At 35.6% G+C, this 20,921-nt stretch overlaps 1 protein-coding gene and 1 non-coding gene across 4 annotated transcripts in view; one reads left to right on the top strand and one right to left on the bottom strand.

The window, feature by feature from the left end:
• Positions 1-20,921, top strand: part of DLG2 (discs large MAGUK scaffold protein 2) — a 2,140,731-nt gene that overhangs the window by 435,589 nt on the left and 1,684,221 nt on the right. For all 3 annotated transcript variants that reach the window (XM_066369745.1, XM_066369736.1, XM_066369732.1), the window contains exon 4: positions 1,113-1,208. In XM_066369745.1, coding sequence (XP_066225842.1) covers positions 1,113-1,208 — 96 coding nt within the window. The remainder of the gene's footprint in view (positions 1-1,112; positions 1,209-20,921) is intronic.
• Positions 4,089-4,154, bottom strand: LOC136389983 (small nucleolar RNA U54). Its single transcript, XR_010748515.1, has one exon. It is a non-coding gene; the product is annotated as a small nucleolar RNA U54 (small nucleolar RNA).

The raw sequence follows: 20,921 nt of genomic DNA, 5'->3' as shown, positions 1-20,921 counted from the left end.
GCCAGGGCCAATCCTTTCAGTTTATTATCCACTCCTGCAGGCTGAGTCTTCTGATTTTTCCAACTAACAGGATATCATCAATATATAATAGTAACAACTTTGAACATCAGAGAGTACAGTGCCTCAAGCTAAATCTTTATGGTAGGTTTCAGGGCAATGTAAACTTACTGGAGGCCTTGGAATAAAAATTGGCCTTGACTCCCAGGATGATAGAAAAAAGATGAGGGAGAGATAACATACCAAGTGCCATCAGCCAGTATGATGGAGTTAGTTAGTTTTAATGTTTGGAATAGCTGAGGCTATAGGATCCAGAAAGCAATGACTCTCTCAGCATTCTCTTCTTGTCACCATAACTCTCAAGAACTGTGAAGGGTCTAGGATTTTACCCTATTTGCAATCCAAAATCACTGCCAGAATTTTATGAATGCTGTCAGAAGACTCCTAGGACAAAAACAAATAACTTTATTATTTTCAACAACAGTAGTAGCCAAACAGCATTTTTTAAAACCAGTTCCTCAAGCCCTAATTCTAACGGCAATGCAAAGATGGCCAACTGATACATTCCCACATAATGGAGAATAGCCCTCAGTTTAGGGAACACAAATATTTTACAGTAGTCAATGAGCAAACATCATTTTTACCATCCAAAGCTGTAGTTATACAAAGATCTCTGAAAAGATGGTCCAGAACAAAGTCACTCAGTACCTCTGCTTGTTCTGTGGGCTCCAGAGGTACTGCAGAGTAGAGTTTCTGGCAAGTATAGAAATTTATGTTATATGCAATCAATCCTTCTACCTTCCTCTTCCCATTAACCAAGTTCAGCTTTTACCAGATCATCAATTTACATTTGAATAATCCAAGTTCCACATTCACTGATGAAAAGCTTTGAAATTCATAAACTTGCCTTTGAATAACTGTCCCATTTTATGTATTCTCTTTGGGAGCAACATAAAAATGGGTTAAACATATATTCATATTCTAAAACTGATGCAAGCAATATTTAATAACATTCAGTTCTTGGACATTTTAATGTGCATGTTAAAAATTTGAAAAACATTTAATTCACATTGCAGAAAACAAGAATTGATTTCTTAAAACTTTCTTTTTTTTAGCTTACAAGTTGCAGTGGACCAACAGAAAATGTTTCATGTATTGAACAAAATAAAGACAGTCAGTTTTTTGAAAATGAAACCAACAAGAAGACAAGTGTAAGTATTAGAGTGTTTTATTTGTTTTTATATTTAATAGGCAAGATGTGTCTTGTTCTCTGTGGGATATAACCTGATTTCTGGCTTTGGCCTGGTCAGCATATAGGGTTCTTCTGCCACTCAGCAGCCATTGACTGTGAGTCATTTTGAGTAATTGTATGTTTTCATTGTGAAATTTAGGTTTTCTGCATTTTAGTGTATATTTTTAAGTTGCTGGTGATCATACAACCATTTTGTGAACTATTTCACTTCATTCTTCTGTTTAATTCAGATCTTTCAGAAAAACCTAATACTGTGCTTTGGTCGTGGGTTTTAGGTCCCCCCCCCCCTTTTTTATAGCATCCCCTAAGTAATCTAAAAAACTACTTCAATCATACATTTTCTTTATCATCTTGTGTATTTATTCAAGACAAGGAGTCAAAATGAATAATTTGTGTGTCAATGATAAAGCCAAGTCCATGGATAGTATGTGTATTTTGATGTACAAATATTTTCCTAACTGACAATCTCAAATTTAATTTATTTCTGACCAGTTGTCAGAAGGTTACCCTTCTTTACTATATAGCTCAATGATATAAATCTGGATTCCACTCTCCATTTTATTCATAAAGACATAAAATTTAATTCTGAAGACAATGAAAAGAAATCACAGATATTATTTTTATGAACAAGGAGTATTTAAAGTACATATAAAAATATTTTAGGGGATTCTTTCATAGAAATTGAATTTATTGAGGCTTCTTAAAATATACCTTCAGGCCCTGGCCTGTTGGCTCAGCGGTAGAGCATCGGCCTGGCGTGCGGGGGACCTGGGTTCGATTCCCGACCAGGGCACATAGGAGAAGTGCCCATTTGCTTCTCCACCCCCCCTTCCTCTCTGTCTCTCTCTTCCCCTCCCGCAGCCAAGGCTCCATTGGAGCAAAAAAATGGCCCGGGCGCTGGGGATGGCTCCTTGGCCTCTGCCCCAGGCGCTAGAGTGGCTCTGGTCATGGCAGAGCAATGCCCCGGAGGGGCAGAGCATCGCCCCCTGGTGGGCAGAGCATCGCCCCTGGTGGGCGTGCCGGGTGGATCCCGGTCGGGCGCATGCGGGAGTCTGTTTGACTGTCTCTCCCCGTTTCCAGCTTCAGAAAAAAAAATACAAAAAAAAAAAAAAAATATATATATATATATATATATATATATATATATATATATATATATATATATACACCTTCAATGATGTTTCTTATTGCCTTTCTTCTAAATCTAAGAAACAGAGACAGCCTTCCTTATAGCTCCATAGGCCTTCAAATTGCTTTCAATTATAGGCAGATATGTCTACTAATATCTGATGAGTGGTAAACCTCAGTAAAGGAGCAGTTCTCTGTTGATTATCATTAACAACCTGGACAGGTTTTCTGGCATTGCCAATTGATTGAGCCTGCTAGTGTTGACTTGGTTGTGAAATTTGGACAAAGTTCTGAGTCAGTCCCAGTTATGAATTTTGTTCATTGCTATGAGGAATTTAGTTAAAATAAAAAATGTTGTTTGGTAAATTGTCTTTCCCTCTATAAGAAAACCATGTAACCTAGAACCAAATTTAACTAGAGACCCATTTACAGATTATGTCTCTAAACGACTACATTTTCCTCTGCTGAAAAATGCTGTTGTTTAACATAGGAGGTGTTATTTAAACTTTTTGAGACTGTTATAATATGCTAAGTGTGCTTCCAGGAAAGGAAGTCATCTAATTTGGCAGTGGCATTGTTTTGCTTCAAAGTGGGAGAAGGAGGGTGAACATCAACACTGGACTCATGAATACTTAGAGAAAAATTTGTTTAGACTTCCTGGATGTCCAAGAGAATATGTATTTTTGCTTCCTGCAAATGAAGTCATCAGGCTTCAGTAGGATATGAACGTGCCGACTTGTCAAACAGCTAAATATAATAAGTGCTGGCAAGTATATTAGGAAATTTTTGTGGTTTTTAAAATTTTATTTAGAAAATTAAATTTAACAGGGTGACATTGATCAATAAGAATACATAGGTTTCAGGTAAACGTTTCTATAGCATTTGAACTATTGATTATGTATATACCCCTCACCCAAAGTCAAATCATTTTCCATCACTATGTATTTGTCTCTCTTTACTCCCTTCCCCCCACCCCCTTTGCCATATCCCCCTGCCCCCTTGTAACCACTTTTATCTATGTCCATGAGTCTCAGTATTATATCCCACCTATGTGTGAAATCATACAGTTCTTTAGTTTTTTTTTATCATGGGAAAACACATTGCTAGCCTATGCTATTTCAACTCTAAAAGCTTTAGTTTATCTTTCAGGGTAGTTATGAGAATTTTTATTTATTTTTCTTTTTTTACAGGGAAAAATAGGTACAGGGGACTCCCAGCCTCCAGGACTGAGAGCCTGTTAGAAGATTTTTAATGAGATTCTGACTATGACCATGTTAAGCACTGCCTGGCAAAAAGATTTTCAGCCCATTAAAATTAATTATAAGTCTTACATTTATTTATTTATTTATTTATTTTTACAACTGATAATTTATTAAAAAGGCTGATTTAAGCATCTGCAATGGTGACTTCAACCTCAACTCCCGGCTCAATACTGATGGAAGTAATCTGTTTAACAATCTCAGAAGGGCTGTGCAAGCCAATGAGACATTTGTGGATCCTCATCTGAAACCGATCCCAAGTCTTGGAACCCTCCCCGCAGGGAGTTTTTCTTGTAGGGATGCTCAGAGTCTTGGTAGGCATTCGAATGGGTCCTTCCACTTTGAGATTTTTTTCCTTTGCACCTCTGATCAAGTCAGCACACACTAGAGAAAGAAAATGGTCTTTTAGTTCACTCGGAACAACCAAAGGCGGCTTAAGAAATTTTAACTGCTGCTGGCTCAGAATAGCGTATAAAACTATCATTTTAATTCAACAAGTGATTATCTCCTCATCGCCATGTCTTACATTTATTTTATTGAAGTGGTGGACTCTGTTACAGATCGTTCTTAGGGTTTCTTAGGATTTATGCTTCTATTATATTACAAAGAGTCTGTTTTTTTCTGCATGGAAACAACTTAGTCAAGAAGAATCTCCTGCCTTGCTTATTTCTAGTTGTCATTGTTCAAAATAATTTCTGGTTGAATTAAAATAAGCATCAGTGAGACTTTCTTAGTTATCTTAAGAAATAAATGTAATTATATACAGCAAAAGAATAGTCATGATTAGTGTATGAGCATAACATGTTATTGTAATTGTTTAGTTCATAGACCATTCTTCAAGGGCTGTTGACAGTAAACCCCAATTTGGAAATCACAATAGTGTAAATATGTTAAATATAATACTAGACTTTGGTTTCTTTATCTTCAGAATTAGGGTATTAGATCAGATTATTCCTAAGGGATCTTCCAGATCTTAAGTCTAATCAGCCTATGACAGTAATTGCAGACAATAAATTATAATGTATAAATAGAGAACCCACTGACATAATTAAAATATTTTAGGCAGCAGTAGGTAATGAGGCCCACACAAATTTAGACTTAAGTGATCTATATTTCTAACAACAAATAGGGAGAGCTTCTTTAGACAACATTAGGTTAAGACAACTGCAGTATTTTCAATGCATAGGGCAGTGATTCTTTAACAATTTTTTTTAAAATTTTATTTATTGAAAAAGAGTGGGGAGAGGCAGGAAGCATCTACTCACAGGAGTTGCTTTCTATATATGCCTTGACGGGTCAAGCCCAGGGATTTGAACCAGCAATTTCAGCATTGCAGTTTGATGCTTTATCCACTGTGCTACCACAGGTCAGGCAGGACAATGGTTCTTGAAGAGTGGTCCCCCAGTCAGCAGCATTAGCGTCCTCTAGGGACTTGTTAGAAAAGTGAATTCCTGGGTTTCTGAGCTCCACCCCAGGCTAACTAAATACTGGGAGCAAGGCCTAGATATCTGCATTGTAATATGCCTCCCAAGTGGTTCTCAAGTATGTTACTATTTGATAACCGCTGCCATGTGTAGTAAATCTCCAGATTTCCTTTGGGGAGTTCCTTCACCATCTTTCCTGTCACATGCTTTAAACAAGCCAATTAAGGAAAGACCCAGAAAGTGATTTAAAGATGTATAAATCAATTAAAACAGAAGAAATTGTACTACACATACTCTTTAGATTTCTTGTTTGCATTTCTTACTTGTTCAGTGATCTGCCCCCAAAATTCTGGGGGCTGATTCTCTAACTCTAACATCATTCAGAAACATGTGCCAGTGCCCTTTATTGGTCTCTGCTCTTGCTTAGTTGCCCACTTTTGATTAGAGCTTAATTTGTAACTGTCTCCTGGAAGTTATTTAGTCAGATGGGAGATGTCTTCCCTAAAAGATGATCTATAAAAATCAGAATCAGACATAGCTGTCAGTTGCATTCCTTATCTGTGTCCAGCAGGGAAAATTTTCCACTTTTTAAAAAATACTTTTAGCCTAATATTAATATGTTTGGGGGTGCTTTTTCTGTCATTGAGACTTAGACAACTGACTTCTGTTTTTTGCAAAGAAGGGAGGTGGTTGGGGGTATGGAGTAAAGAGGGACAAATATAAGGTGATGGAAAATGATTTGACTTTGGGTGATGGGCACACAGCATAATTAACAGTTCAAATGCTATAGAAACGTTTACCTGAAATCTATGTACTCTTATTGATCAATGTCACCTGGTTAAATTTAATTTTCTAAATAAAAAGAAAAAAGCAGTGTTTTTGATTGAAGATTTTCTGGTTTAAGGGTAAGGAAATTGTGGTGTTGTCACTTGTCATATGAAAACCCTGAAGTTACAAAGCGCAATACAGTTTGCAAAATTTGTTATGGATACCTTTTCCAGAGATGATAAAATAATGTAAATCTAGTGGGAATATTAAAATTTTGAAATTTAAAATAAAATAAACACCATTGAGAATTTTAGACTTTGATTGATGAAGAAATATTTTGTTTAATGTGGTTTATTAATTTTTATTAAATTTATTGGGGTGAAACTGGTTAATAAAATCATATAAATTTCAAGCGCACAATTCTAGAATCCATCCTCTGTATACTGCACTATATTCACCACCCCAAGTCAAGTCTGCTTTCACCACCATATATTTGACCACCCTTACCCATTGCTACCTCCTCCGCACCCCTCTTTCCCTCTGGTAAACAATATACCATGGTCTGTGGATGTCAATTTTTATTTGCTAATTAGTCTTGTTTGTTCATTTGTTTATTTCAGTTTAATATACAATATGAGTGAAATCATATGGTTTTTGACTTTTTCAGTCTGACTTATTTCTCTTAACATGATTTTCTCAAGATCTATCCATGTTTTTCCAAATGGCAGTTTTTTATCTTTTCTTATGGCTGAGTAATATTCCATTGTATATATGTACCACATCTTCTTTATCCAATCATCCATCAGAGGATCCTTTGGTTGTTATGTCTTGGTCACCATGACCAACAAATATAGGAGAGCATATATCTTTACAAACAAATGTTTTCAAATTTTTCAGGTAGATACATGAAAGATGGGTTGCTGTGTCATATGGTAATTCTATTCTTAATTTTTTGAGGTACTGTCATGCTGTTTTTCATAGTATACTTTGTTCAAATATGGCTGTATTCAGTTTAAATTTCCACCAGCCATGAATGAGGGTTTCTTTTTCTCCACAACCTCTCCAACACCTGTTACTACTTGTCTTGTTGACAACAACCATTCTAACAGGTGTGAAATGGTATCTCATTGTGGTTTTGATTTGGATTTCCCTAATAGTGAAGTTGAACATCTTCTCATATATCTGTTGGCCAGTTGTATGTCATCTTGGTAGAAGTGTCTGTTCAGGTCCTCCACCTATTTTTAAATTGGATTGTTTGTTGTTTAGTTGTATGAACTCTTTATATATATTGGATATTAACTTTTTTATGAGAGATACTGTTTACAAATATTTTTTCCTATTTGGTTGGCTGACTGTTTCTTTTGCTGTGCAGAAGCTTTTTAGTTTGAGTGCCACCCATTTATTTTTGCTTTTACTTCCTTTGTCTTTGAGGTGAAATTTATAAAACCCTAAATTCAAGTTTCATAGGTTTAGTACCCATATATTTTCTTCTATGTATTTTATTATTTCAGGTCTTATATTTAGGTCTTTGATCCATTTTGAGTTAATTTTTTTATATGGTGACAAATAGTAGTCTAGTTTCATTCTTTTGCACATGTTTTCCAATTTTCCCAGCACCATTCATTGAAGAGGCTTTCTTTCTCCCATTGTATGTTTTTGGCTCCTTTGTCCAAAACTATTTGCCCATATACACGTGGGTTTATTTCTGGGCTCTCAATTCTGTTCCATTGGTTTCTGTATCTTGATTTAATTTTATTTCTATAATTTCCTTTGAACAATTTAAAATAATCCCTTTGGGATATGTTCTATGTTTAAGTAAACCTAGTAAACTCAAGCAAAGATTGGAGATTTAGTCTTCCAGAGTCTTAGTAAGAAAAATGAGAATTTTAAAACATATCAGAGAGAAAGGAAGGGACTTAAAGAAAAAGTCAACAGAACTTGGTGACTAAGTAGATTGAAAATTGCGTGGTATCAGAACAAAAATGGGTATATTTAGGTTGACTAAGAGATAAATAGGATGTGTTCAATGATGACATCTTAAATCTGAGTTAATAGTGGAACAGCTAAGAGAAAATATTTTGAGAAGTTGGACATACTGGTTGAGAACCAAGTGTGATATCAAAAGTAGAACAGTGTGGCCTGACCAGTGGTGGTGCAGTAAATAAAGCAGTGACCTGAAATGCTGAGGTTGCCGGTTTAAAACTCTGGTCAAAGCACATACAAGAACTAATTATTATGATGCTTCCTGCTCCCCCTGCCTTTCTCTCACCCTCCTCTCTCTAAAATGAATAAATAAAATCTTAAAAAAAGAATAAGACATTGTGATAGAGTGGAGAAGGAAAAAGATCCATAATTGGAGACCAGAGTTTATATCTTGGCTCTACCATTATTCATGTGACCTTGAGGAGATTAAACTGACCTCTATTTTTATTTGTAACATGTATAACACCTGTTGTGCCTATCCCATAGGTGAGCAATAAGAATCAGATGAAATAGTTATATGTGAAAGGACTGACAGCTAAACGCTCTGCTTATTGCATACATTTGGAGACGTGAGAATGCCTGCAAAAATGCCTCTTAAAAATATTTCAGGTCTTAGAAAATGTTTTAGTTGTTTGGTATTTTAAATTTAACTTCTTAAGCAGAAAACAGATGCTAGACATTAGTGTAAATTAGAACTGGTTAGTAAAGGGACCAAGTGAAAGTTCTGCAAATACCACAATGAATAAGGGCAGAAATTTAGGTCTTTTAACATGAACAGAGAGATAACCAGGTAGAGAGTAACTATAGAAAACGTATCAGACTAGAAAGATAGCATGGTGTAGGAGTAAGTCCTAATTGGAAGGCAAAACTTGTATTATTCTCTTTCTACTTTTACTATCTGAGTGTTTTTGGGCAAATCACTGGACCTATATGTGCTTCAGTTTCCAAATGAAATGAAGGGCTTCGATTAAATAATTTATGGGTAACTTTAAGTTGTAATACATTTATAGCACTTTGCTAGAATAGGGAAATTCGTCATTTTAGACAATTTCAGCATTGCCCTTAATTTTTTCAAACTGAAATGTATCTATTAATGTACTAAAACATCTGCACTTTCTGATTAAGAGTAATTGTGCAGTTCAGTTCTATTTTTCTGTTTATTCTCCTTACCAATATTTATAAGGAAACTTCTTTTCCTTAATTCCACTCAGCCATGGGAAAGTTCTTATGTTTGTTTGTTTTTTTTTAGGGAAAGAGAGTACAAGGAGAATTTCTTTGCCTTTTTATAATGTGTACATTAGATGCTGTCCATGGTCTTTATTTTAAAAGTGAGGGTTCTCAGTTTATCTTCCTGGAGAACTCGTGAAAAATACCATAGAATCAGAGGATTAAAGTTAATTTTTCATGATACTCAGAGCAGCGATTTTTCTGTTTTAAATATTTTCTACTGCTTCCCTGGAAATCTACCATTGGCTGGAAAGCTGCTAGTTTTAGAATATTTTCCACCTTCCCACCTCCCCAGGCAAGTTTAAATATTATGTGGTTATTTTCTTTATTACACTTATGATATTCAAGCTATCTTAGCATTAATATATTTTTTGTTTTCCAGTAAAAATAAAGTGGCAAGCTTCTAAGTATCTGGAATTAAGGGGTGTGTGTGATCTTTTCTTTTTAATGGAATACTGTGGTTAACACTGGCTAATTCAGTTTACTAATTTTAACCACGGAATGTAATTACTCCTCATTTCCAGGTTGATGAAGATATTCTGCTTTACCTTGAAACATTTTGTCATGCCTCAGGGTCAGTATTCTGCCTGTTAAAAATAAATTACTGGATTTTTATACTAGTATTGAAGGCAGTCAGATTTTTGTGTTACCAACTCTGACATAGTCATAAAACTATTTTTAATGAGTTAATTTAAATATATACTTATTTATTTAATAGTTGCCTTTAAGGTAACATAAGTAGTACAGAAATGAACTCTGGTCATTTGATATATCTGTATTTAGTGTTTTAAAATATGTTTGAAAGCAGTGAAGTTTACTTTGTTCAGATATGAAACATGTAGAGAAAAACATTTCAAGTTTATAGTACTTGCTACCTGGATCAATGAGTTCAGTGCGTTTGAAAGTATAACATAGAACTATTATAGCAAAAATGGGATAGGTCTTAGAGTTAGATGATCAAGGTTCACATCCTGGTTAACTAACTCAGTAGCTATATAAGTTTGAGCAAGTCAACTTCTCTGAATCTCAGTTTCATCACCTCTAAAATTGTACTTACTTCACTGGCTATGAATACTTAATGATAATATGTATGGGAATGTGCCTAACCCCATCCTGCTCAATAAGAAATGCTGACTCTGAAAACTTTTTATTTTATATATTTGTAAGTACTATGGCTAGTGTAAATCACATCCTTAGGAACCAAGCTATATTAAATTGAGACTGAAAATTTTATGTTGGACTCCTGATTCTAACCCTATTTTTCTAAAAAAGGGATGTGTTGGGATAAGTCTTACTCATTTATTCAAAAAAGTCTATAGCATCGGCTGTGTGCTGGGCACTGTTCTCGACGCTGGTGATACGGCCATGGACAAAACACACACACTTTTGGCTCTTATAAGTAAATTTCAAATGGAGACTATAGTAAGTTATGAGTGAAAAGGATAATTTCAGATTGTGATCATTGCTCTAAAGGAAATAAACAGGATTATGTAGTGGAGAAAGATGGAAGGGAATCTAGTTTGGTTAAGGAGATCTATGGGGGAAGGTCTTACTGAAGGAGCCAGCTGTGTGAAGGTCCAGGGGAAGAGAGTTTCTGGCAGAGGGAACAACAAATTCAAGGCCTTGACAAAGAATGGGAGAGTGAAATACTGTATTTGAGGGACAGAAAGTGGGCCAGTGGGATGGGTATAAGGAGGCAGAGTGTGGGGAGGGCATTTAGCAATACCACTGAGGTTTTTTATATTAACTTGAAAAGAAAATTGTAATTAAGACCGTGTACCTTTTTGGATTTGAAGCCTGTGCACGACCATTTGAATTTTTGGACTCTATTTAACTTGCAGCATTGTATAACAGTAGGAAAAATTAAGCCTTATAAGGCATATACTTGATGCTCAGAAAAGTTTATATAAACTTTGACTTGTTAAGGAAACAGAATTTTTATCAAATGTTTTCATCCTTTATAGTTTACCAACTATAATTATCAAAATCTCAGAAATGTTTTTTTAGATTTTGATGATAACATTAAGGAGGAAGGCACATGGTTATCGGTTAGTTACATTCCTATTTTTTCATGTAAGCAAAACTGACATGCAATTCTGGTTTATAAAACCATCATGAGAAAGCAGGTAAAAAATGAACATTTACTGATTTCTGTAGCAAGTTTTGATTCAAAAATTTTTAGTTTAATTTTTGTGTTTCTCTTACAAAGAAACCCATACATTTAACATGCACAGAATACATAGTCTCCTACCTTTCATGAACTGTTTCAGGATCAGGCACTACCTATAAACTTTTTTCATCATAAAAACTCTTTGGAAAAGTCAGATCTCTTCTAGTTGATCCTAATTGCCTATTTGCCTCTGGAGAATTTGGAAACGAGGGCAGGCATTTTGCCATGACCCGCCTGAAGTCTATTTATTTTGCTAAGCTAACAAGCTTTGCAGATGTCATTCATGCGCCTGCTCTCTTGGGTATGAGACAGACGGGATGGGAGTTCACATGGGTGGATTTCTTCAGTTCTTCCCCTTGGAGATGATCTTTCTCATGTGGGCCGTTCCTTCTAGGTTGCCCCCAAGGCCCTTATAAGCTACAAAGTCCTCAGTGGAGAAGCCCAGAGAAGTGCCTGTCTTCATAGGCAGATCCCAAGTTATTTATAATTAGTCTTCCTGGAGTCCAGGTTGCTTAGAGAGGGTCTTCGGATCTCTCTGTGCCACAGTCTCTGGTTGGACCCAGGGAGGCAGAAACTGCCTGAGGGTTTGAGGTATGATGAGGAGGAAAGCACTGGATTTAGCACTCTTGGTTGGAGTCACCTATGTGCTGGGTTATTTAGGGCAAATCAGACAATTTCAGGGAGTTACAGTTTCCTCACCTATAAAATGGGGATTATATTTCCTTTCTGAAGGGTGCTGTGACCATCAGGGATAATATGCTTTACATATCTACCACAGTATTTCAGATAATAGCCACTTGATACATTACTACTATTATTAATAAAAGTGCTTGTATTTATAACTTTTTATGTCATTAGGACAAGCAGTTCAGCAGTAAGTACTTCAGCAGGAAATGGCACGTTTTTTGTTACAGATCAGCATGTTCCAAACTAACCTTCGCCCTTTGTGCATTAGACTGGATTTGCCAATCAAATTTATAGTTGCAGATATCTTCAGCAACATGCACCAATCTATTTCCTTCTTAAATATATGTCATATAGTATTTTTTTCTTAAATACATATTTAAATGTATACTTTATATATAAAATGTATAATAATTACTATATGTGTATATGGTTCTCATAGGGACAAAGGATCCATAACACAGGTTTTAAAAAAAGTCTATCAAGGAAAATAAATGGCATAACTGAAGCTCTAGTCATTCTTTCATTCCAAAAATATCAACTGTGTACCTCTTAAGTGCAGGTACTATGCTACATGAAGGAGGTATACATTATCTATCTATCTATCTATCTATCTATCTATCTATCTATCTATCTATTTATCTATATCTGCACACATTATATACAGTATGGGACTTAGGTTCTAGGAGAATAAGCAGAGGATATATTTCACTCTAGGGATTTTTTTTTCGTTGTTCCAAACAAACAAAATAAAAATAATGCATTTAAATGGCTAAGTACTAGTTTTATACAAGTAATGTACATTACTAATTTTCTGATATCAAACTTCCATTGGTAGGTTTTACTAAGAATCAATATGTTCCTGGCTTCATATCATTAACCTTAAACAATATCAAGAAAAGCAGTTTGCAGGTTGTGGCTTTATATCTTGCCAAACATTTCTTATGAAATCACAGGCCCAACTGAGCTCTATATTCATAAAAAAAATGCTTTAAGTTGATGCCTTGTTAATTTTTAAAATAAAAGAATGCTTCCCTTGAGGTGAAGGAATGGGTTATCTTCTATCATCCTTATATCTGAGGACAATCAATGGAAGGCAAGGAATACACAAAGTAGAAAGCTGCATTCTATGAGGAACTATACTTTAAAATATGAACTATTTACTTTTATTTAAGTAGACAGAGATTATCCAATTAATCATGTGGTAAATAGAATCTGATGATTATAGGATATAGATTCTGTATTCTTTTATAGCATATTTATACTCACTTAATATGGTATAAATGATGCTTTCTTTTTTCTCCAGCAGAGATTGTATGTTCACTTTTTAAAATGCTTACTCTAAAGTACTCTTATTTAATGAAAACCTTTAGGTATGTTCATTCATGTAAGCTGGTTGTAGAAAAATGAAATATATTGATTTACTTATTTTTCAAATAGAGTACATAGAATTCTTTTTTCTCACAACTTCTAGCTAACTTTTATGGGTCCTTCTCAACTCAATTCAAGGTTCCTCTCTAGACGGTTTTCCCTGACCACTCCATTCTGGCTTAAATGCCTCTATGTTGTTTCTCAAACACCCCAAGTGCTTGCTGTACTGTAGTAAGGTTGTTGATTCACTTTTGGGCAGGGATTCTGCTAGCATGGGCTCACCCTTGTTTCCTCATATAAGTACATTCTCAAAAATATTTACTGAATGAATGATACTAGATTAGTCTATGGGAATCTATAGTTAAAACTGCCTTTAAGGAGTTTATAGCCTAGTAGGTGATACAAACATTAATAAGAAAAATTATATAGTGAGCCCTTGACAACATGTGTTGGATGAGTGATTTACGCAGTGTATATGGCATGCCAGGAAATACGCTAGATGAATTGCCTTTCATTTCTGCGGGTCTTTATAGTTTACAAAGTGCTCTCATTTCTGATCAGCGAGGGTCAGAAGACTGATCAGCCGGGGTCAGAAGACTAATCTAGATCCCTCTGGCAGTCTGCTCATATCTTAGCTTTTCCACTCTAGGATATAAGAATGTAGTTCCAAAGGTATATTTGTGTCAAGGACACCTTATAAAATATCCATTTACTCTGCTACCCAATTTACTTTCTCTTTCTTTGTAATCTCTGACTGTCTCTATTCTGATAATGACCAACCAAATCTTGGATTTGCAATACCTTATCTGTCCTTGGGAAGTCATTTAAACTTTCAAGCTGGTGAAAAAAATTATAAGTGCTTTGTCAACTATGTGCTATAATAACATAAAGCCTAATTAGTTTGAAAATAAATATGACAATCAGCATCAATTTCATGTTAGATGCTTTGGTTGTGTCTGAAAAGTACTCTGATACCTGGGAATGCTCAAGGACATGATGTTATCCATACTCTGAGACAAGCGTGGGAAGTAATGAATTAAATTATCATGATATATAATGAACAAGAAGGTGAATAGGCAAAGTGATGCTTCTTTGACCTTTTCATAGTACTAAACCATAAGATAGTTGCCTAATTGAATGGACTAGAGCATGGTTTTGTGTTTTATTTGTGTTGCTTAACTTGAAAATTATCTGGTTTGTTACACCAGTAGGATGTTAACAAGAGGGAATTATTTTTTAATCTATAAATAATTTTTGAACCACTTTTTTTCCCTGTGAACACGTTCGATTTGCTATGAACTTAATTATTTTTAAATCTTCAGAAACAGCTCTCATTAAGGTGAAATAATTCCATGTCACTTTCTGAGACATCTATTTAGTAATCAAGAGGATAGTGAGGTTAGAACCTAGATAATTCACAAATGGTAGAAGAGTTTTACATGTCTAGCCTTTTAAAAAATTGTCTAATATAGAAAATACTTGGGGTAGGGAATGGCTCTACTGAAATCTTAAAGAAGTAACACAATGTATGTGTCCCTGGACATTTCTTCTTGATGCTGTCCGTGGTCTAATTGACTTTATTTTCTTCCTAGTGAAAAAGATGAACTTGATTTTCCATTTTTATTGGTCAGGCAGTGTCATTCACTTTCTCTCTCATCCTCCTTTCCCTCTCCACCCGGTTTCTTTCTATGTGTCTGTTTTAGTCTCTGCCTATGTGTCTAAGATGATGAAAAACAGTGTATTATTATGTAGAATGAAGCTTGTCAAGCACCTCAAAGGCAGTCTATGGAGCAGTTTCACTGGAAGAAAGGGAGGGATTTGAGGGAAGGGGGGAAGGTTAATCATTCCGCTGGTGAAGTGCTGCAGGAGCAACACAAAGCCCTGCCCACGTAATAAGTGCCTGCAGGGAGCCAGCGAGCAGAGAAAAGTTTGGAAAATAACTCATTTTTTTTTTTTTGGTCTCTTTGAATGGGGAACTTTTGTAAACACTTTTGAACCTCCTCCCACCCTAATTTTATAATACACATTTTTGTCTGAATATTCAGGTTGTTTGTGTATTCATGTGCGTCATAGACCACAGAAATAGGTACAGAAATAAAAGAAGAAAGCTAATGTTTTCTAAGTTCAGCCTCCAAATCTACAATTATTGTGGGGTTTTTGTTTGTTTGTTTGTTTTGTTTTGTTTTTTAATAAAAGTCCCTGGCCAGATTTTCCTTATCCAGCTGTTAGTCATTTGTAAGATGCTGCCTTGTAATTGCAAGTGAGTTGAGACGTGATGTATGCTGCACCGCATGCACCTTAGCTTTTCAGTCCTATCTTTCCAGTCATTTAGACTCCCGGGAATCATGTTCATAATAAATAGCTTTTTATTACCCAAAGCCGCTGTTCTGGCAACCGAACGACAGCCCGTTGATAGATGGGCCGGGTAGTTTTTTGTGTTTTGCTTACTCAGAGTTGTTAGTAGGAGAGAGGAAGGCAGCAAAAGGGACTTTGGCACAGGAGCTCTTATGTGTATACTGAAGCAGCAGATCAGAATTCAGAAACAAGGACGAGAGCTGAAATGTGATTCTCTGGTGCTCCGTGTAACACTCACCACCACGCTAGAACTGTGCGAGGCACTCACAGGAGGCTCGTTCCGATCAAGGAATTCGCTAACAGACCATGCAGCCGCGGAGCCCAGCGAGCCACCAGGAAGTTTTGCCGGAGCTGATTGCTAGGGGCTTTTCCGGTGCCTAGGAGAATCCTGCCTGCCTTGAGCTGTACGGAGGAGGGCTCGACTTTCCCATGAGGGCCCCCCTTGGAAAAGCCGTCAGTGCTGAATCCAGGCTCTGCTTCTCTGTGTGTTATTTACCAAAAGGCTTTTCTCACCTTTCCTGATTTGCTGGTGTGGTTTCCATGTACTGAGTCCTGAGTAGGGAACCAGGATGGATTGCCTGTGCATTGTCACCACAAAGGTAGGATAGGAAACAGGGCTGTTGTTGTGTACAGCATTTTCCTATTATTATTCTGGTCCTGTAATTAAACAGCTCTGGTAGGTGCTGCCAGTTCATGAGATAAAATGATTAGTATAATTTACTTTGCTGGGCATTTTGTTTCCCAGGAGGGTCTGAGGGTCCTGTCTTTATTTGATTTCAACTTCTTAAAGTGATATTGTATGTTTGTGCAAATGCAAGGAGAATTTACCTGTGCTTTATGGCAGGATTTGCTTTTATGTCTGTTTATAGCTCAATATTAGCATATCAATAGTAGTAGTATAGCTTACACATTATTTTAACATAAAATATCAGGGTAGTTTTTCTGAGTGTGATAATTAGCTTTTCATTTAAAAACCTTATCTTCTATGCTTGAAGAAACCAATCAGCTTTACTGTGGCTTGACATATTGTTCCTGATTGGAGAATTCTATATTCTGCATTTTCATAATATTTTAAAGGTAAAAAATCTTTAGGTCCTGATTTGAAACAAACACAACATTTATTGTTGAACTGATCCTCTCTATTTTGATTAGGAACAAATTGAATATTTGCATTATCAGAAATAGAAATAAAGCTAGGATTGGAATAAAATCAGTAGGCAATACTTTTATGAGATTACTGAAACTAATTCAAAATTTCCAATACATTTTATTTTATGTTTGTTCTGAATAATGTATTTACATTTTATAAACACTGGTTACTTGAATAGAAATTACTATTATTTTAAGAAAAAACTAATTAAAACACATTCATTAGCTCTCTTTTTATTTTGCTTGTAAGCATACCGTTTTAGGATCTTTTAGGATCTCACATTGATTGAACAGCCATTAAACATGATAAAATCAATAGCTTAATGCATGAGACTCATAAGTGTAGCTTTTCCTCTGTAATCTTCTTTCATTACTAAATAAAAGATTATTTAATATTAAAGCCACAAACCAAGTTCCCCATAGTATGACTGCAAATATTTTACTTTTAAAGGTTATATTTCAGAAAATATTAATGGCTATTTTCCCTCAGGGCCTGGTATCACATGGCAACTTCAACTGATGTTGATTTGAAATCTAAAAACTTCTAGTTAGTTAGTTGACCAGTCTTCAAAGTTAGATGAATACCTTATTTTACTTCTAAAATATACCAAGCACCTAAATTTTTCCAGTTAAATCTGTAAAAATTAACTGATTTTTTTAAAGCCAAGTGGGAAATTGTATTTCCTTATGTAATCTAGGAAAGGAAATAGTCTCTTAAATACATTTTACTCTTCCTGAGGTGTTACATTTGGTGCAACTCTTTTTGAGAGAATACTATCAAGTCTGACCTACATGTGTTTCATAAGTTTTTCAAAATCCTGATAATTCCAGATAACATGAAATGTAATTAGTGCTTTAAAAATAAAAGTTGTAAGACCTTATTAAGTAGAACTAGAAACTGAAAGTCTTGCATTGAAAAAGTTAAATTAATATCTAAGTTCCCTCAATTTGGAAAACATGATCTAATTTTAAAAATGGGATGTGCTTTATGTCCACTTAGCAAAATATTAATAATCATAAATACAAAGGTAAGGCATATTATTTTGCTTTAAATGCTATATTAGAGATATATGTCATTATTCCAGTATTTTGACTTATCATATAAGTTACACAATTCAACAGGACAAACAGATATGAAATTTCATGAATTTTCTGATAAAATTACATGCATGAATATTTTCAGGGTAGTGTATATATCATCTTTTTAGTAAAAACATACAACAAAGTTATATTATACTGTTAAATGGGAAATAATGCATGACTGATTTAAAAGCTGCATCTGGGTGAGGATTCTTCCTGGAGGCCTTCAGAGTGCGAATCTTGTGCATTTCACCTACCACCATTGATACTCTTTTTTTCCCCGTGTGCACTTGGGATGCCCTTGCTCCACTTTCCTGGGACTCCAACAGAAAACTTGCCAACAGCTTGCAAATTTTAATTCTATCTCAGTTTAACTCCCATTTTCTCTTCAGCAATGAGTCCATCTTCTAGCAGTTCTGGCTGAGACACTTTCTCATCTTGCTTTATGTGAGATTGAACTGCTTACCCCCTTATCTGTTTTAGGCTCCACCTTATCCACATGTTATCTAATATCAGAGCTAACCACCGCCCCTGTCAAAGTTTTCAGTGGCAGAGGAACATAAATACCTCCCCCGTCTCTTCTCTCCTCCTGTCTTGTCATGAAAGGCACCTCCTGTGCCTGCTCACTTTCCCACTCCCATTACACACGCTGGAGAAATAAATTCCTTTTCGTGTCGTTGCTCCACATGCTTAAGCATGAATGTTAGAAGATAAAGGAAAGGAGAGATTATAACAAATCAAGAGAAAGCATTGCCCAATGGTTATTATATAAAAGCATCTATTAGACATAAGCAAAGAAGTATTTTTATTTTTAGTTTTTCTGCATATAAAAGGAAGCCAATAATTGTGGCACATTTCATAAGAATCTGACCTCCCTGATAAATTAATCCTACTCTAGATCTCACCCTTAAGACTAGATTGCTCAAGGTCTTTCGAGTTTCACTCTGGTCAGACTGATATGCAGAACTCCTCAGATTTGGGGTAAGACTGTTTAGGCTATAAAATCATCAGAGCCATCAAATGCCAGAGTTTCTGCCATATGGGTCCCAAGGTCTTTCCAGATGTTTAGATAATTCACTTTTATCAGATCTCTTTTATGTGAATGTTTCAGTCCAGTTTCAATTTCAAGTCTTTTGTCACAGATGTCACTACTTAGAAAGAGAACTAACATGACTAAGAGCAAAACTCTAAAACAGCAATTTTCAATCTTTTTTTCTCATGGTGCACAAAAACTAATTATTAAAATTCTACAGCCCACCAAAAAGTGTGTGTGTGTGTGTATATATATATATATATTTGCCCATATAACAAAGTAATTGGTAAAATTTTGATTTTCAAAAATAATAATTACCCACCCTCTTTGGTTCCAAAAGTAACTTTTAAAAAAATCAGGTACCTAGCCTGATCAGGCCTTGCTGCAGTAGATAGAGCATCAACCCAGGATGCTTTAGAACAGGTTCAAAACCCAGAGGTCACTGGCTTGAGATTGGGCTCACAAGCTTGAATGCTGAGTGCTGGGTCACCAGCTGAACGTGGGATCATAAACATGACCTCATGGTCACTGACTTGGGCCCAAGGTCACTGGCTTGAGCAAGATGTCACTGGCTTGGCTGGAAGGCACCTTCTTCCTCTCACCCTCTGTCAAGGCATGTATGAGAAAGCAATCAATGAACAACTAAGGTGCCATAACTACGAGTTGATGCTTCTCATCTCTCTGCCTTCCTGTCTGTCTGTCCTTGTCTGTTCCTTTCTCTGTCTCTCTGTCTCTGTCACTAAAAAACAAACAATCAGGTGCCTATATTTGCATATAAGGATTTTTGGTACCAGGAATTAACCAATCAGCCACAACCTTATTATGTAATGTGACCAATAACATGCAACTGTATTATATGACTCACGTATTTATGGTTCAAGACAGGGCATTCATACCTGATAGCTGTTGTGTTGGTTGTTGTCATTTTTTTATTGAACAATCTAAACAGAGTTCAGTGCCCCTGACTAAATTGGTATTTAAAAATTTCTTTGGCCATCAGTTGAAAATCACTGTACTAGAGCAAGACTTTGGATTTAAATTGTGATCTGGTTGTGGCCAGGTTGCTCAGTGGATAGAGCATTATCTGGGCATCCCAAAGTTGTGGGTTTGATCCACATATGAGAAGCAATCAATAAGTACACAACTTAATAGAACAACTAGGTGGAACACTGAATTGATGCTTAACTCTCCCTTTCACTCCCTCCCTCCCTCAATCAATGGAAAAATTAAAAAAAAGTAAATTGTGTTCTGACAGTTACTGGGTTTAGGACTTGGTACATTGTTCAACCTCTCTGAGCTTTGCTTTCCTCTTCTATAAAAAGGATATGATCACACCTATGTTTAAGTGAGGTGGTAGAATATAGAAAGTACCTCACACAATTCTTGGCATATGGAAAGAATTGAGTTTGGAATAATTTATTGAGCAACTCACAATTTATATCTTTAGCCTATCCCTCTGTTTGGTTGTGGTCACTGATGTCACTGATGAAAATGAGATTATATCAGTAATACTGATTAAACATTATCTAGTAACTAATGTAGCCTGTTTTATAGAGTGAATGTTTCTTAAATATGTTTTGAATAATCAAAAGATAATAACCCCAATAATTTTGATAAGCAAAATACAGGGAAGATGATGTTAGCCTATGATAAGGCAGATACACACTGTACTATGATTGGCAACAGGACAGCAGTTCTGGGTAGCAAGCATAATATTCTGGGCTAAATTTAATAAAATGCAAGCAATCAGTAGAATTTTTCTTTTGCTGTGTAGGACTTCTTAAGTATAATATGTAATAACATATGGGGTTTGATACAAGGACAGAAGCAATGTGGAACTGTGAAAAATCAAAGTACATCTGTACTCTGTGACTTTGGGCACCAAGAGGCATCAGGGCATTGATGTCTTTGTCTGTGAAATGAGTGTATTTTGATGCATCTCTGAGATGCTTCCTATTCTACCTCTAAATTAATATCATTCTAAAGTATATAATCTCTGCAAATAAAATTACTCATGTATACTAAGTATCTTAAAATGTAG

Source organism: Saccopteryx leptura, chromosome 1 (assembly GCF_036850995.1).
Source record: "Saccopteryx leptura isolate mSacLep1 chromosome 1, mSacLep1_pri_phased_curated, whole genome shotgun sequence".
NCBI lineage: Eukaryota > Metazoa > Chordata > Mammalia > Chiroptera > Emballonuridae > Saccopteryx > Saccopteryx leptura.
The sequence above is the reverse complement of the archived record's forward strand: the minus strand, read 5'-3'. Positions and strand labels throughout refer to the sequence as shown.